General features: G+C 44.2%; 1 protein-coding gene across 3 annotated transcripts; it reads right to left on the reverse strand.

The window, feature by feature from the left end:
- Nucleotides 1-1710: 1710 nt before the first annotated feature.
- On the reverse strand, nucleotides 1711-17864 carry LOC121596138 (ubiquitin-conjugating enzyme E2 R2). 3 transcript variants are annotated; one of them, XM_041920813.1, is made up of 6 exons: nucleotides 17487-17864; nucleotides 15471-16197; nucleotides 11320-11406; nucleotides 10993-11225; nucleotides 10786-10900; nucleotides 1711-2379 (listed from the first exon to the last, which is right to left on the reverse strand). In XM_041920813.1, exons 2-6 carry the CDS (start codon nucleotides 15645-15647, stop codon nucleotides 2272-2274), a joined length of 720 nt encoding a protein of 239 aa, XP_041776747.1. In that variant the 5' UTR covers nucleotides 15648-16197; nucleotides 17487-17864; the 3' UTR covers nucleotides 1711-2271. The 3 variants fall into 3 exon arrangements, with proteins under 3 accessions (XP_041776747.1, XP_041776748.1, XP_041776749.1); XM_041920814.1 differs by lacking the exon at nucleotides 17487-17864 and adding an exon at nucleotides 17299-17466; XM_041920815.1 differs by lacking the exon at nucleotides 17487-17864 and adding an exon at nucleotides 16851-17269.
- Between the last annotated feature and the right edge of the window lie 1447 nt (nucleotides 17865-19311).

The raw sequence follows: 19311 nt of genomic DNA on the forward strand, positions 1-19311 counted from the left end.
TTTCGTTTCTAGTATCTTTTTATCATGTATTTACACTCCCTACCCCCTCCGCCCGGTCGAAGAAGAATAATGTTGGACGTGTGTTTATTTCTTTCTCCCATGTGTGTGTGTGTGTGTGTGTGTGTGTGTTTTTGGAAGTAAAAAATAGTAAAAAAAAAAGGTAATATAAAATGAACATTGATTGCTAAATAAATAAAGTTCCAATTACTGTGTGCCGTGCTGTGGTGGGTGATCAAGTTATTGACAGTACACAGGAGCAAAAAATACATTATGATTGTTACCATTTTTTGTCAAAAAAAAAAGGATGGAAAAATATCTTACTCATAATCTCTTTCACGCAGATGCGCGATCGGTGTGTGTGTTGTTGTAGCGATGGAGCAGGTTTCAGTTGCATTGTGTACCAAAACCCCTTCGCTTAGCTAAACAAAACGACGAACAAACGAACGAGCTAGACAGGCTGGCTGGCTGGCTTTTTTGGAGGGCTTTTTCTGGCCTAGTAGTAGCTCACTTTATTACAACACTTCTAAGTAGAAATAATAATAATAATAAAAAAATAATACGCAGTGGGTCCTTTCTTTTCCACGCCCCCTTCCATCCTAAACTACTAGAACGCGCCGACTGTGTGTCCGATTTTTTCCGTTACGCTTAACACTACCAAAACTATCTATTGCAAACTATGATCGCGCCTTGCACCGAAGACTCGCTGCTGAATCTGGGGGGGGGGGGGGGGGGGGGGGGGGGGGGGGAGGAGGGAAATGATATCGTGATAAATTTTTAATTTCTCTTCCACCTCGTACATGGGGGGACCTCTCTCTCTCTCTATCTCTCTCGGTGAGATTGCGGGATTAAACATCAGAGCCTTCTGTTTTGGCCTTGTTTCGTCGTTTGTCGACCGTATAATTACACACAAACGGTGCAAAACGGCTCGCTCCGCGGTTTGAATTGAATTGAACGTAATTAATTCTTAATATCTCGTATCATCTTTCATCTTTCGGTTCGTATTTGCCTATCTTCGCTATTTCCCGATCGCACTTTTGCGCTACACGTGCCAAACTGATGATCGTTTCCTTTTTGTGTTTCTTTTCGGACACAATAATGCTGCTAAATTCATCAAAGTTAAAAAAAAAAGAAATATACACGAAACCCATTCGATAGGTGGCGAGAGAAGCAAAGGCGTGTACCGAGAGAGTGCTATTAGCAAAAAAAGAGAAACAAAAACTGTACTTCTAGGTATAATGTACGACCGTAAAAAAAGAAAAGAAAAATATAACCATTTATTTAATTTCTCTTTCAAAAATTCGATACTAATCACGCCTGACCTCTTCCTTAATACGAACACAAAAAAAAAGTCAGCTTCAGTTGTATCACACACCTTGCAAATTGTATGCGTTGTCGTGTGGCGCGGGCGCGTTGTTGTTGCTGATCTGCTGAGTCGCGCTTTTTACCTTTCCTGTTTCCCGTTTTTTTGTTTTGTACATTTAAAACTCCCCCACACACACACGGTGAGAGAGAGAGAGATACATAGAGAGAGAGAGAGAGTGAGAGTCTTTTAATGCAGCAAGAAAAGGCGCCTCTCTTCACTTACTCAGAGCGACCAACTCAGAGCAATCCCAACATGTTCGCTTGCACAACAACGGCCTACACAACCAACGTTTGGGACACGCAGTGTAAAACGATTGTTTAATGAATTCTTTTTTGTTTTTGTTTTTGAGCAGGATGTGTGTTTCAGTTCTCGTTCTTTTTTTTAATTACCACAAATCAAAAAAAAATACTACTCCTCCCCTCCTCCCCTTTTGCCCTCTGCCGTCGGTGCCATCGTGTACGGGAGCTGCACTCGACTGCGACTTATTTCCGCTTCCTTTTTTTACCAATCGATTTTTATCCCCACTACAAAGATTTGCCGTCCCAAGCACGATTATTCCACGAGACCGGACCGCATCACGGACGCATTATTGGACAAAGACACAAAAAAAAAAAACAATCCCACCCCACCCGGAACCGACGAGCTACGGTGACGACGGAAGGCAAAGCTTTATTAGATATGCCGCCTCTCGAAACAAACGTTCTCAGCATTCTCGTCCTTCCGATTTGTTGCTCCCCTTTCCCAAGACGGATGGGGGTTTTGGTGGTGGTGGTGGTGGTGGGCGGAGAGGGGGTGGGAGGTGGTTTACTCTATCGGATTCGATGCGGCCGCTACTGCTGTTGCTGCTGCAATACCCTCCCGTCGTTCCGCCTGTTGTCGGTGATGGTGGTGGTGAGGAGAGAAGCTCGTTAGGACTCGCCGTTACCACTGTCATCGCCGTCCGATTCCACCGACGCGTTATCATCGTCTTCGGTGTCGAGATCGTAATCGTCGTCGTAGAAATCCGTCATATCGAGCTGCGCGAAGGAAGAAAAGGAAAAGAGAGAGAGAGAGAGAGAGAGAGAGAGAGAGAGAGAGAGAGAGAGAGAAAAGGGTCAAAATCGAATGCAATGAGCAAGTATTAGCGTTAAAGTAAAATGTAAACTAAGCTTAATCATGCAATCGTTCAAACTGTTCAGAGCAAACAACATTATCCGATCACACACTCGGCAGACCCTATCTGGGTCCTCCGATAGGAGCATGAGGAGTTCATTTTCCTAATGAGTGGACATATTTTCTACGCCTTCTTCCACAAATAATAGCGCATAAAAAAAACCCCCCCTGGCAAAGAAGTTGAGTTTCCGTTTCTTTTCCTGACATCTGAAGAAATCGCTCCCTGAACGAAGCGGCATTAAACGAGCCGTACTGTAACAACAGAGCAAATGTGCACCGGGGGTGCCCTGTGACATATGATGCGTGAAAATGCAATGCCACAACATTTCCCTCGTGCTGGCTGGCTGGCTGGCTGGCTGGCAAAGTCACTAATAAATGTGCAGCTATTTGTACAGCTACAATGGAATGGAACTTCCCTTCCCGGACCATCTTATAGTTCCCGTCAGTGGCAATGGTGCTGCCACCACCGACTCTAATCCCTTTGGGAGTCATTTGCAACAGAGATTTCGAGGTGGTACTGCCGTGGGCCGTGTGGGATAGCCTCCGGGAAAGATGAAGTCGTCGCAAGACGGGAGAGGGGACATATCGTTGTGTGTATCCTGTGGTGGTGGTGTGGTCTAAAGCACCAGGCTAAGATACACCGCGAACACAGCAACTGATCGAACTGGTGTTGTTGATTTCCGTTTTATGGTTTCAAAATACAAGAGAAAGAGGAGATTGGTGGTGGTGGTGGTGGCTGAGTTTACGATAGGGTAATTTATGATGGCAACTTCGTAAGCAGAATGAGATTGATTCTAGCGAATATGACGACAATTGAGGAGGGAAACGTGTAAGGGGAATCTATGAATCTTCACCTTATTCTCCCCCTTTGCGGCTTTATGAACCAGTAAGCCAGCCGGTGATTTTAGTGGCTTACTCCGAGGTACAGGTTCATGAAGAGTATATCATAAAGGTGGAGATGAGTTGCGGCTTGGTGTATGGTGTATCTATCGCGTACAACACGCACAAAAGTTGATTACAGTGCGTAAAAGCAAATTTAGTGAAGCTATACCTGCCCCTTAATCTGATAGGTTGTATTGGGTTTACATTGCAACATACTTTTCTTTACACTCGCACAAACAAATTCAGCGATAATGTATTGGTTTGTATGCCCGAGTATGCCAGGGTGATAAGGCAACTCGCAAGAAGGAAATGTTTTGTAGATGGACGGTGTAAATCAACATTATAGGTCTGGACAAATATGACAAACCAATATAATAATAAATACATAAATAAATAAATAAATAAACAATGTTTTCTATCCTTTTCAGAACGAATAATTCTAAGAAGAATTTGTCATGATAACAATTAGAAACAAAAAAGCGAACATAACACATTGATAAAATAGCAATATAACACAACAGGCAAGGACAACAAAAAGAATGCCCATTGATAGTAATATTACAGCGTTTTCGCGTCCAAATAAACAATGTAACACGGAGCGCAACATAACAACTGACAGCTGCCGAACACTTCCCAAAACGCTTGGGAAAGGAGGTAAAGCGTTTCATTAACTGTCGGTCTTCGCAGTAGGTTGGTAGCTATTCTACGAGAAATGAGCGGCCTACTAAGGATATTCACAATATGTTACCAGCAAAGACGCGTTTTCTGAAGCGTTTGGCAGCTGTCAGTTGTTATGTTGCGCTCCGTGTTATGCTGTGTGGAGTCCTGCGGTCAGAATTTCAGTTGGACGTTAACTGCTTACTTGTAGTTAGTTGAACAATGTTCAATATCACCTTAACATTGTTTACTTGGGCTCAAAAACGGAATATACATTAAGGCCGGGATACATTGTCCGTACTCGCTAGTGTAATTTAGATTTTCTAAACCACCAATTGTTCGCTAGAAAAGCTGCAACAATGGGTGGTTTTAGAAATCTAGTCATTTTTTATATTTTATATGAAATTTGGCAGATGTCGGTTGAAATAATGTTATATACACTTGAGGTCTTTTATCTATCGAATTAAAAAAATAAACCCATAAAAATGACATTCAATTAAGTCGAATGTCGAATAAATCGAAAAATATTTCTGCAACACGAAACAACAACAACAGGAATTGTTTCTTAACGTGAATTTGCCATCTCTTTCATACGTTGTTAACGTTTCATAATGTTTAACCAAGGTAAAATACATAAGTCTTTTGAGTATTTGACAGCCGAAAAATGAAGAACGAAACGATTTTTCGATGTGATTGCAGCACGATGAATAAAACCCACTCTCACTTATCAGAAACAACAACAGTTGTCAGTTGGGTATGAACATTTCAGCTTTTAAGCTGAAAAAATCAAAGGTGCCAAAATATTACAAATAAAGAAATCAATAACTAGAATTGAACTAAAAGCTATTCTTTCTAGAAAAAAAGATTTTTCTCTGCACTCAATTATTCCTATCACTTTTACAATTCTGTGTAGTGAAAATAAACAGGACAGCCAATCACATAATTGTATTCAACCTCACGAGCAAAAATATACATCTCGTAAGAAACATTTTCTTTTCATCATAAAGACGCCCAAAAACTCCAACACACACACACTCCCGCCGCGAGAAGGTAGGTGAAAGAAGCAGATTTGCAGAAGCCGTTAAGTGATGTGTGGAAACAAATCTTATTAGTGTGTGCTCGAGAATGGTAAGGAGGGAGTAGCGCCTCGGAAGCCAAACCCCGACGACCAAGCACACACTCAACACAACTCTCTTCACGGCTACATATCACGGCCAATACTCCTGCTGCTGCTGCACCATTCATGGCGGAGCTTGGGATATTTTTCAGCGAAGTTATTTCTATAATTAATATAAATATACAGCCATTTTTCATGCCCTTTCTTCGCTCGGCTCGAAGCTCGCGCCCCTGTGCGGTGCTGTAGCATACGAAATCTCTGCACCACTTATAGATCTCCCGTGCCACCACAGCCAGCCAGCACAGTAAAAGGAAACTGGATTTATAAATCTCTCTCCCTCTGCCTCTGCCTCCCACTGTACGCCCTCCCCCTCCAGCTCTTTGGCAGTTCGATGCAGTTCGTGCGATCTTGCACAGCCAAAAAAGGGTCGGGGGGTATGGGAAGCGGCACAGCATCGGATCAAAATTAGCGGCGACTGGGGATGGATTAGCCGGTTTATCATGAAACATGGTGGTGAAGAAGGTTGCTCTACCCCTTTCCGGCTTGTGTTGATGGAATGAAACCCGGGCAAAAGAACGCGAATTAAACCAGTGTATGCCTCCGAACAACACCGTAACGCACTCAACCTTTTTCGCCTCTCTTAACGGATGCATTTTTCGCGCAAGTTCAAAGGGCAAAAAGTGAAACATCATCGCAAAAGAAGTGCTCTGACGAGAGAGCGCTATATGCTGCAACAATCCCGATGGTTGCATTTTGTGTTTTTGTGCTCGTATTGTTGGGCTTCGCGGTTTCGAGCTGATCATTATGGTTACCGCTAACCAGCAGCTAATTTATTACCCTCCAAGCATACATTTGGGACTGCGCTATGGAGCAGTATAAGGCGTATCGTTGAGTGACGGATATACCTTTGTTGCTGTAGAACTCCTTCAGTAGGGCAATACATCATGTGGATTGCATTGGAACATACCTTATGTGTATGTTGTAATAAAAAAACTGAAATAAACTTCGGTAAAATTAAGCAACTGAAATAATAATTGCAATTACGACAACAAATTGCACATTTACCCATTATCTGGCCAGTTCTTCAAGGCTGAATTGTGTCTAAGAACAGGCCTTAAAAAGTGTTAATGATATTTTTTTTTAAATTTATTAGCTTAATATTGTTTCATGATTGTTTTGAATCATGAAAATTCACAATTAAATTAATTCCGTGCTAAAATGGGTTAAAAAGAAAACAACATACTTGATTTTGCCTACCTTCAGGCGTTTAGCAAGGATAATGAAGGAAAAGTGTGCTTTTGTCCTTTTTTATCAAACAAAATGTATCATTTAACTAGTACAGATACATTTTCCAATTTCATATGACTTTTTTGATTGATTAATAAAAATACTGACGTTTGTTAAAAAATAATACCTACGTCACAGGAATTATGCTTTACTATTTATAGATATAGAGCAAGGACAGTGCTGTAAAATATCACCGTCAATGTCATAAAAAAAACTGACTGAAACAAAATCCATGTCAGCGTCACGTACTCAATCGTGCCAATCAAAGGTGCTGTTCAAACAGTAGTTGTGACCAATACATGCATGGTGACATTTTAGCAATAAACGCTTGGTCAGTCACTTTGTCATGATTTTTTACTGTAATCAATTCGGCAAAATGTTACTGACACAGTCATGACAAATTTTGGTTCAAACAAAATCATGTCAGTGGCTCGAGCACTACTGTGATGATCAAAACTAAAAACAGTTGTTGTGACCATCACATACTTGATGATATCGCGGTCAGTGATTATCACGGCAGTCACTGAAGATATGCGGAGCGTGCGAGTGGTCCCAAGCAAAAAAAGGAACATGTTTTCTCGTCCTGTTTGACCCAACAGACCATCAAACCAGGCAGAGCGAGAAAGCATACTCATTTTGCTGCTTGGGATCACACGGCAAGTATATTATGGGCAAGTTATATTATGCTTGGGATTACACGGCCGGCATTAAACTCAGCTTATCAGTCACAGTATCGCGTTTGACACAAGGACTCGCACGTCGCGTTCGGCATGTCATGACGCACTTTCATTGAGTACCAGCAATGAACATCAAGCTACCACGGATATGTTCATTGTTTTCGGTGGTGAATATCACGAGATTCTCATGACATTTTGCAGCACTGACCAGGGGTCTCCAAATTAAGGACCAAATTAAGGGGGCAAATTAAATTGTTTAGACAAAAATCAAGCTTTTGTAATACGAAGCTGTACAGGTCTCGTTAGTATCTTGTTGTAAAAACGAGATTTAAACGTTCACTCCTCAGTTAAATGTAACGTCAATTGACCTTTGACATAATTATTTTCGAAGCAATGCGGTCCAAGATCTGAAAAGTTTGGCGACCCCTGATAGAGAGTATTTAGACCATGTCCAGCATATCTTCTGGACATGAAGCATGCAAATCGATTGAACACGTTAAAAATGCACGCGTTACTAATCGACAGACACGTAGCCAGATTGGGTCATTCAAGCTATAATCGGTCCCCCCATATTGGTTCCGATATGTCCGTTATAGATAATCGATAAATCGACGCTTCTACAGGGTGAACAGAGTTGTGTCTTGCTAGGCACACCGGTGTAGACAAAAGGGAAAAAACGCTCATTATAGAAACAACATGCCAAACTGACACGTCCTCAACGTTACTACACACATACACCAAATTCGGAAGAATATATTTTTACATCAACAAAAAGAAAACAACATCCGTAATTCTCATGTACCACCCAACAGTGTTGGCACTTAAGAACGGAGCAGAGAGAAAGGATTTCATGTTCTTTTCCTGTCTTTAAAGGGAATAACCCACACCCCGGCGGCATCTGCATGCACTCGGGAACGCAGCAACAGTAACATTACCATTCCTAGACGGGGAAATGGTTATTGTTATTGGCCAGCCGTCGGCCATAAGCCGTGTGGGTGTGCATGTATGCGGTTATGCGCGCATTTAGCTGCCGACACGATCGGTCGTTATGTTTAATTCGCAGAAGACGACAAAGGAGTAGGATATTAGAAAACAGTGTTTCTTTTAACGGCAAACGAGCGGTGTAATACCACCATCATCATCATCATCATCACACCACCAAGTGTTGGCAGCTTTAAGCTCTTGGCCATGTACATGCTGCTATTAGTTGTGTAGATTTGGCCGTTTCACCGTTTCCCGATCGTTTGGGGACACTACTCTTGTGAAAGGAAAAGGTATCAAATAACGCCATTGCCGCGTCACACATAATCGATCTCCCGCCCGACAGCTTGAGACCGTCCATCTGTTGATATTGATATTGATACCGCGTAAACAAGCCACGGTACAGCCCATTCGTTCGCACTCCACGTTGATGACCGACAAGATCCTGCGTTTCTAAGAGCTGATTTTAACGTTACTGTACTGCATTGGCTACTGTAACGCACCACACCGGGGCATCGGGACAGACACAGTCCGGCGGGGCAGAGAAAGATTATGCTAAAGACGAATGTGTAATAACGATGTACGCGGGTCGATTTTCAATAAACAAAAGTTGAGTTATTATTTGCACAATGATTTATTTGCAAACCGATCACAGCCGGGCATCACAGCTCGGTGCCTTCGGTGATATGATTTGAATGATGGCACGTTTGCCAGGGTCGTAAAACCGGGAACAATGTTGCTGGCACTGTTACTGTCCAATGTATGGACCCCGTAGTCAGTGAGTCGGTGTTGTGGTGGTAATGCGATGCTAGGGCATTAAAACGGGAGCCAACCATAGTGCACACCGGGGAAGGCAAAACAAACATAACTGGTTCGGCAAATCAATCACATTTTGAAGGAGTTTATGTAAATATACACTGCCGTGCGGTAGACGGTACAAACAATACCGAGGCAAATGGTGGAAGGCATTGGGCGCTGCCCATATCCTTGAACTTGAACATTGAAAGCGTGGAATGTGTAGAGCACGTTGACTTTGTGCCGTTCAACGTTCGGAGCGCGTGAAAGTGATTAAAAAAGCGTTTTGATGCAATTGGACAAGAAAATGAAAGGCATATTTTGTGCTCATTTAATCACCACAAAGTAGTTAGGAAGCAAAAAAAGTTCCCTAGCGGGACATTACTGAACGTTTAAGCTGTCGAATACGATATTTGGAATTATTTATCGATACATCGATTTATAACTAGTATTTAATTACGAATATGAATATATTAAATCAGAAATTCAACCAACAGGACTTCCATTCCGAAATGCAAAAAAAAGCCAATGGGCCCCTTTCCGTTTTAAGATCGTAGACTGAAATTTCATCCTTCCAGCGGTTTGCATTGTATAGCAGTTTTCGAGCAGCTATCAAAGTGAGTATAATATTCAGATGGGCTTATCCCAAGGTGTATGTATTTAGAAAGCTGATTTCTATAGCTTCTGCTTCTGAATAAGATTTTCAGAGTGTTTTTTGTATTCTTCAAGCTACCAGAAACCCTATTTGAGAAAAAGTTTTCACCCGTCCTGTCAAAAAGTGAAGTTCAAATTTGGTTATAAAAAAGATGCTAAGAGACCACCTGGTCTACATACACTTTGATGCTAGATTCCTCCCCCTGATCTCTTTAATGTCCCTTTTGGTGCTATTAAATTTGGTAGCTGGAATTGGAATTGGTATGTCAAAGCCCGTTTGACAGAAGTTATCATGATTCAAAAAATGAATTCGGATTGCCCTTTGTGGATTCTGTACCGAGAGGAATTTAACTGAGGCAAGGCTTAATCCCGCTTGTAAGACGATTTCAACATTCAACAGATTCGCTAGAAGGATTAGACTCTTCAACTAGGCTAGAAGGATTCTACACGCAAACAGGTGCGCAACTCAAAATGTTGTTTAAACCACTGTTTTAGACTGTCTGTATTTGGAAGCATCGTTGTGAAAATTGTTTGGTCCCAGTCTGCAATTTGGAACCTATTTTGCATACGTAAACAAACCTGTCGTACGTCAATTCCTTTCACTTTCGATTGTTACGCTTCATCCAGTGTTGTTTGGATTTTTAATCGTATTGTCAAACGACCTGCTGCACGCGAAAAACAACCACGGCGCCAATTAATTATCCATCCCTAACGAGACGATCGATCGTTTGTTGCTCGTTACAAATCAAGGTGTATAAATTATTCAATTCCCACGACGCCAACTACCACCGTTCGACAACTATTTACGACCTCGTTGTGATAGAGAACAGTGAACGGAAAACAAAAACAAAAAACACTGGGCACGATCACCGAACTGAGCTAATATGAATAAAATGTGTGCAAATTGTGCACAGTGGTAAACAACACCACACGCAACGTGGAGTTAATTAAAATACGTCCTTTTCGTTTGTTTTGCGTCCAATCGCCTGGACAATGCAAATATGAACGTAGCAGGACATTTGTTCGAGAACCTTTACACGTTCGTGAGCTCATCGAATTCCAGTGTTGTTCTACATATTTTGCTTCACTTATCAAGCAGCGTTGTGCAAGATAGTGCACCCGTGCCAACAAGCCAGAGATTGCTTTACGGGTGACCAAAATTTGACGCAGATAAGCAAGCATCATTTTGGTTTCTTTCCTTCCCATTTCCTCACACTCACCTGTGGTTCCTGGCCGGTAGGTTTCGTTTTCGCCTTGATGCAATACTCCTCTAGCGTAAGTGGTACAATGATGCCTTCCTTTTCGGCCTCCGCCTTGGCGGCCTGTGCTTGTCGTCTAAAAGCAGGAAACGGGGGGAGAATGTGATTAACAAAGTAAAGCAACAAGCGCACACAGCCAGCGGATCGTCTTCTGGGCCTGAGCATTACCGTATGATGTTAGGATATTCATTGTCCTTGCCGTGCGAGTCTCGCCATCTTCGGTACATGACGGACGCGTCCACGTTCGCGGGCGAGTAGGTGTTTGGCTCGTTGAGCAGTGAAATCACGGACAGCAGGATGGTGCGCACGTTCTGCGTCGGGTTCCATCGTTCGCACGGCAGTTCGCCACTCTGCGGATCGTCGACCGGCGGGTGTAGGATCGATATGCAGAGATCACCGTTCTGGAAAGGAAGCGACAGGCAGCCACAAAAAGGCATAAATCGTTAGTAAAAGAATGTAAACACACAAAAACACAATACCAATTTTCGAACTCACCTCATACACATTCGGATGCCAGACTTTTGTCAAAAACCGTATCGACGGTGGAGAGTATGGATAGTCTGGGGGAAATTTCATGTGCGCCTAGAATGAAATTGAGAGACAAAAAAAATGCGATTAAAACACGTTCACGATAATTCAGGGTAGGAGTCTGATATGCTGAACCAAAACAAAATTCAATAGAATCCCAAAGCTTCACGCTCCTTCGCTTCCTAAACCAATAAGAAATAATAGCAATACAGGCGGTCCCCGAGATACACGGTACCTCTTATACGCGGATTCAGAGATACGCGGTTTCCTAAATTTGACAGTTCTTTGAGCAAATTGTACTGATTTGACACATCTATTGTAAAATGCCAAATAATTTCTGTTTTGATCGGATGTTAAAAACTATTTCAAAAGGTTTGAAACTGTTATTTCATTCAGAATCATATCAAATAATTGATTAAGTGGCTAAAACCACCCCTTAGTTGCAAATTAACACGAAAATTAGTGAGATTTTGGCTAGAAATCACGAGATTCGACTTACGCGGAAATTCGAGATACGCGGTTTTTTGCGGCCGTTTTCGGTCCCCATTAACCGTGTATCTCGGGGACCGCCTGTACAAATCTAAACAGATTACAGCCTCAAGGTTCATACACGTGCGAACTTCCCATCACAACCAAGCCCGAGTGGATGACGCACAACCACGATTGATTGATAACGCTTAGAAGATACAGAAAAGCGTAGGATTACATGCAGATTGCACACCCTTGTGTGTTTGACACATTAGCGCGCATCGTTCAATGGAAAAGGGTTTATAATTTATAGTTCGCTTTAGAAAGCTAACTGATAAGGATGCGGCTTACAACGTACGAGGGTTCAATGTAAGCTCCGCCAAGTAGCAACACATTGCATGCGAAAGATGCCCATACGATTTTGATACCCTTGTATGAAATGCAAATTGTTTATTTATTTTCGCTTTTCGTTTTATGTATGTTCTACGAAAAAAGGGAAGGGGGGGGGGGATAGATCGTATTGCTTCCCTTCTTATCAATCGCAGTTCTCTCCTGTTCTACAAACCCCGATTTGTAAATAAACAATTCCCCAAGTGGAAAGAACGCTCAGCAAACCTTGACAGACAGACAACGCGACAAAACGCAATCACCAATTGCATATGACACAGTTGAGACAAATGTCGATGCATCCAACAGTGCATCGCCAAAGGCACACAGATAAGAGGGCCCCGTGTGTATGTGTTGGACGCGATATTGAAAACGCGCAACTCTTCCTGCTTGCCCGTGGCATTAAATCCAGTGTACGTTCGTGCGATCGATTATTGTCGATTGGTTCCATAGAAAATGGAACGACAATAAAACGATTTAGAGAGGCTTAGGTGGGATGCAATATGGGGAGCAAGTAAAAAAAAAACAATATTACACGAGAACGCTAAAAAGCGCGCTGTTCCGGTTGCATGTTCACGCTGCACCACCACCACCTTCTTCACATGCATAGATGCGGCAAATGACAAAATTGCTCGGTCGGGGAAGAGAAAACAGGGAACCGCGAACAGAAAGAAAAAAAAACACTATAGCTTGAGGCAAAACGAAGGGCCGCTAAACACGGCCAACCAGAATAATCAATTAACACACGTGCTAAAAATAGGCCCTTTTTCGCGGGCTCGCGTGCATTCGTTCGCTAGCCAAGCGGGTGGACGGGCCAGATGGTTTAAGGAAAATAGACAAGCAAGCTCTGCCCCGTGCAAACATCTTATGATTCGCTTCGAACCGCGCGCGGTACCACACTTTCTGGCACGACCGGAAAAAGGAAGCATTGCGGACAGTCACGACGACGACAACGACGACGATGACGTTGTGGTTGTATTGGCAGTGGTGTGATTAAATATGTGATGCTTCCGTCTCTGGCAACCACACACCCACACGGTCACAAGGGGGGGGCAATCTGCTGATGCTGCTGTTACGGATGAAGAAAGAAACCGACGACGAACATGTGTGGCATATGCAACAAGTACACTGTGTGTTTTACACTGCTGTTAGAACTAGTACGAAAAGCGATGACAGGTGCATTCGCTATTGATTGCGATAGATGAAAGCACTCGCTTTTGAGGATTGATAAAATAAGCCAGTCGTTTCAACGTTAAACCACCGTACACAATGCGAATGTGTTGTCGTAGTGTGGAAGATGAAAATTCTGCTATCGATTTTTACAATAGGTCTAGGTCTACAAACCAATTTCTTTTTGTATCCGTAATTTCAGGATCGTATGATCACTCAAGGTTGTCTGCTTGAAGAATACGATTTCATTATGGCCTCAAACCATCTTTCTCGCCTAATTAATGCAATTTGTTGCAACCCGTGTTCCATGTAGTCCCCTTTGTTCCCTTGTGCCAAAGATACAACCACAACAGTCACCCGGGACGGTTCCCTTATTTCATTGTCGTGTGCAGCAAAGTGAAGGGGGTTGGGATGTGGGCAATAAATTAAACTATGCGCTGATAACTCCACCGATCTACTTAACGCCATACTAACGACAGCTTTGCTTTCTTGCATCTAATAATCTAGTACGATCCACATAAGAAACTCATAATAATTTAAATTGACGAAAGGACAAATTAACAGTCCATTGACCATGACGTGCAATACGCGTCGTTACAATTAAATTATAACATGATAAAAATTAGACTCTTTCTTCCTAAACTAGAAAACAAAATCTAGCATTACGTCTAACAAGTCCATGGTACAATCAAAAGACAATAAGATTTAAAACGACAAGCATTTCCAACAATTGTAACGAGTTGTTAGCTTCCTATGTGATTATGTACACATTTAGAACGCTTTATGGGGTTTTATTTAACCCAATAAGCCACGAAATCAGACAAGAAAAAAAAGACTTAAAATTAAATGTTCGCCCATCAAACTTCATCTAATTCCATCGATTTATTTTCTTCAGCCTGTTTTATCTATCCACAAAAAATGCGTTTTAGCAACAATATTCTACTGCCTAGCTGCTAACGCCGATCTTTACGCAGATTCAGCAGCAAATGCGCGGCCAGTTATTCGGGGCCATTGGATGATGAAGCAACGACGCCACATAAAAATTACCAACCAAACATAAAACTCCGCTAACTATCTGACCCGCACGGAAAGTGCGTCCACCACTGTGCCGTGGGAATAGGCAACAGCCCGCGCATTACACAAGACGAAATGAAGACGGCAAAAGGACGGTGTAAAGAGACGCTACAAGACGGACTGAAGCCCTCGCAACCACCAACCGGCACCAGGCATAGCTCACCCGTCCCGCGTCCACAGCGGTTGGGTATCGAGCGGGGGCACTATGCTCGTGCCGTCGTCCGGTGGTGGGGGATACGAGTTAAACGACTTCAGTAGTAACGCAACATCGCCGGTGTTCGTCGCTATCGTTGCGCCCAAGGTTGTTTGGGGCAGTGACGCGTAAGCCCAAACCGACTCAACCAGCAGCAGCAGCTGCTCGGTGGAGGGATCGTAGTAGTTCGCAGCTCGATCAGCTCGTGTGCATGATTATTCGCATTTTGCACGGGCCACGATCATGCTCGTCGATCGAAAAGCATTATTACGAGCAGTGTTGCAGTGCAGTGTGTGTATTGCCGCTTCATGTGTTCGATAACTTCATGCTACCCCCCCTAGGTAGGGAAAACCGTGTGTACGATAAATCGTCTTTGTTGTGTTGGCTAAATGTTTCCTTTTTTGGATATGCCAACAACACCCGGGGCTTTCAAAGTGTTGCACACACACACACACACGCGCACACACACGAACAGTTGCAATACCCTGCTTCACGTTGAAACTCATTTCCTGTCGTGTTCGTTCGCTCAGTGGTTCAGGAAGGACGGCAGCACGCGTGAAGGAACTCGCTGTTGGCGAAGGAAACGCGCGCTCACGCGGCTGCCGGTTGCAAAATAAAGAAAGTTTGTGTCCGCTCGAGAGGGATTGGGGAGACCACAAACACAACCCAGGCACAACCTTGCTGAGTTGGTTGGTTCATCTTCAGCACATTCCACACACACACCAAGGGTGCACGGTGCGGGGAGTCCATCAGCGCCGGATTACCTTAAAACGGTCATTAGATTTTGCACTCTTCTCACCCCTATCCCCTTCACACTCTGTCTCACCTTGAAGTAGCCGCCCTGGTAGAGCGTGTCCGGCGGGCCGAAGATGGCCACCTCCCATTCGAACAGATTGTCCTCGTTCAGCAGCTTCACGCGGAACCCTTCGACCGGTTCCTCCTGCAGGCTTTTGTACTCCAGCGAGAGGGCACGCACGGCCGAGCTGGACGGTGTGGCGGTCATCTTGGATCTGTGAATTTTGGGGCTGTTTTGTGTGGTTCTTTCGATTTGTTTCTGTGGCGTACGAATCACACCACTGATTCGTCACGTAAGCGAAGGAAGCTAAAGATGCCCGTTTCCTTCCTTCCCTAATCGGCAGCGCCACCAACAGCAACTAGACACACTCGCGACACACACACTTATCTCTCTCGTTCTCTGTGACTGCGGCACAGCTTCCCTCGACTGCGGGTCGTCGTGATTTGCACGGTGCGATCGTGCAGCCTCCGATACGATGCAGAATGCAACGCGCGCTCACACACAAACACAAACGATGGATTCACACGCTCGAAATAAATTGCACGCCGAAATGTTCACTTCCGCCCCGTGCTGGTGATGGTGCTGCGGCTGCTGCTGCTGCTGCTGCTGATGCTGTTTGTTTGTTGTGTTCCTGCTTCTTTATGATCGATCGCACGCTGAACAAAACGCGGTGACGCTCTCTCTCTCGCTGGCTGGCTGGCTGGCTGGCCGCGTATTTGGTGCCGTTTCCCTTCCAATCGGCTCTGTGTCCGTGCGTCTAAAATGAGATCAATGTCGCGAGGGAAAAAAATGAAGATTATTACTTTTGACGACACCAATGGATGTGTTGTTGTTCTGGGAGGGGATGGGTGGTGCTTTTTGTTCGTTTCACTGTTGTGCCATTTTACTACACTTTTCCTTTCCCCCGAGGCCGATGGTCAATTTTCGCGGAGCCCGTAACAAAGGAGGAGACATGTTTTTCCACAGCTGAAAGGTAATCTCCGCCGCCCGTGGAGGGGGCACGATGATGGCGCGAGGTGAAAATGAATATCGCAAAATGCTAGCTGAGACCAGGGGGAAGAGGGTGGCCACGGGTGCAGATGTTGGTGGTGGTAGTTGCGAATGATTCAGACGCACAGTTGGAAGCACGATGCAATTTCATCGCGCTCTCAAGGCTACCGAGATGAAAAATGCATCCAACAGACCTGGACGGAGCGGGGGAGCTCTGTCCGGAGGGAGAGCGAGGTCCGCAAGACCGAAAAGGGAAAACACTCGGAACAACGGAAAACCCATCTCAGCCGTGTATTGGATGATGCTTGTTGGAAGGTGTTCGAATATTTCGCATTCTCTGGGCAACCGCCGCCGCTGCACAAAATCCGTCCGCTGGTGGTGTGCGCGAAATAAAAATAAAAACAATGGCGGACATTTTACCTGCTGACTCGGATCGTGCACACCCTGTCCCGCTCTAGCAAAGTACGTCAGTCGCACACCGTTCGAACTCGCTCTCTCTCTTTCTCTTTCTCAGTTCGCTGGTGGAAGTCTTTCTTACAGTGAATTGGAAAAAAACGTAGCAAACGTTGGGTTTTCCGTATGCACAGTGCGAAAGATGATCGATCTAACTGACCAAACCCCTCGTAACACTGACGGCAGCCAACAAATGGGGAGTGTTTTTGGGGGTGCACAAGCGTCACGCTTTTGTTTTACCCGACCCGGGACTCCCGTGCTGCAGGATTGCACAAAAACCGTCCCGTGACACGCATACACACGCACGCAGCAGCCCCTATTACGCTTTGCACACAGTGTTTTTGTTGGGTCCGCACGATGTGTGCGAGCGAGCGCAGCGCACACTCATACACTTCCGGATGAAGCGAAGGTTTACCAGAAAGCTGCCACCACGAAGCACTCCAAACCGTTTCAGTCCTAGCGACCTCGAGAAGGTACAACAACACCACCGTCACACGGGTTGCCCTACAGAGAGCAATGGCTGTAACAAAAGAAAGAACAAAAACGCACACACACACACGCCTCCCACAAGGAAGCGCGACGACGACGACGACTTTTTCGTACCTGGGGCCTGTTTGTTCTCGAACACAATGTGGCCAAACGGACGCACACACATACACACACGCACTCACAGCAACACACACACACGCGCGAACACACACCCTTGCACGGGAGGAGGGCTACACACACGACACGAGCTCGACACGGAAACTATTTGGCAGCACTCGGACTGGTAATTTGGATCACGGGCTAGCAAAAGGCTAGAATGTTGATTTTCCTCGCTGTGCACATACGACGACACGCGCGATATCACGGACCGAAATGGGGAATTAGTTTTTTTTTTGCCTTTTACGTTCTGGTGGGTACGAAAATTACTCGAAATGTGTGATGAGAAAACTCTCGAATGAAGGTGCTCTCGGTTGGCTTTATTTTGACAACAATGGGCTGGTAGGGATGGGCGCAGCGTTCCGATCCGTTCCGAATGTGTCATGCCCAAGTAACATTTCGGTGCGCTTTACTGTCATAGCTGTCACTTTGGTTGCTTTCCGTTAAATTGCTCGTTAAAATGTGTGTTTCATATTTCTTTATCTTAACAAGTTATGTTTTATTAAACTACATCGTTACATTAATAATATTTTCACATTTATTCACTTTGAATTCAAAAACGTTGAGCGTAGTCATTTATTTATTTATTTAATGAAGATAATTGCGCGCGAGAACGGGCCAAGCCAACCAAGCGCGAGAACGGGCTTTTGTAATTCTCAATTTGCTCTCGATTGCTTGCTGTAATTCTCATAGCTGTTTGCGCCTTATTTGTAGATTTAATTTTAATCGGTTTCACCGGGCACTTACCTAGCAGTGAGCTGATTTTTGTATGAGATTTGACAGTTAGTGGTAACAGATTTATGGCATCGTCCGATGTCATTCGGTACATGTAGCTTTCATGTAATGAGATGGGATCCGAAGCCTCTTGAGGGATAATATAGGATCTCCCATCCAATTCATACCTCGACATATCCTTCTCGCGCAGAGTGCTTGGGTACACGGACTAGCTCCATTCCCTCAGGGAATGGTGGCATATCACCGACAAACCGACGTGACACTGGTGTTACAAAAGTGTCCCACTCGAAAGTACTGTCATTTACCAGTGAGGCGAACACTTCTGTCAAAGTAAGCTCTGTTCACTGCTGCTTCGATGTAAACAACTTTTCTAAATACAAATTGCGAAGCAAGTGTGAGGCAAGATTTTGTGAGAATTATTGGACAAAACACCCAGGAAAATCATTTTATAAGTTTCCAAATCAATTCAAAAGATGTGAGAAGTACATCAAACAATACGCATTGGAATTTGCGAAGAAAAACAAAAAGGGGATTTAGCAGTTTCTTCTCTGTGTCAGTGTAGTAAGCGAATCATTATAGAGATGGCGCTAGTGTTTAACGTATTTTCATTTGAAATAAGGAGACAACTTTTGAAGCTCATTTTGTTGGAAGTGTCACGTCGGTTTGTCGGTGGGCATATGGCGAACCAGGGAGGTGAGCATCCCGACGCAAAACAAAATCGTTACGTGGGCGCGGGGCCAGTTATCATGTCCTATGCCTTAACTGACTACAGAAAGGGACAGGAATATTCGAAACGGATCCAACGATACCGACCCTACGCTATGCGCTAGGACTACGAAGTAAGTCTTTTTTTATTGTTTTATGGTACAGTAATCCAAGCTATTGAGTAAATTAAAATAAAATCCGAAAGGTAGATGCATACTCCAATATCGGAGCCATCCAATATCCAATATCGGAATCGTCGGTGCCGTGGGAGTCGTTCGAAGCTGTCCAAAGCCATCCTGTGCCGTCGAAGCCGTTCGAAGCCGTTTGGAGCTGTCTGGAGTCG

Source organism: Anopheles merus, chromosome 3R (assembly GCF_017562075.2).
Source record: "Anopheles merus strain MAF chromosome 3R, AmerM5.1, whole genome shotgun sequence".
NCBI classification, from domain to species: domain Eukaryota; kingdom Metazoa; phylum Arthropoda; class Insecta; order Diptera; family Culicidae; genus Anopheles; species Anopheles merus.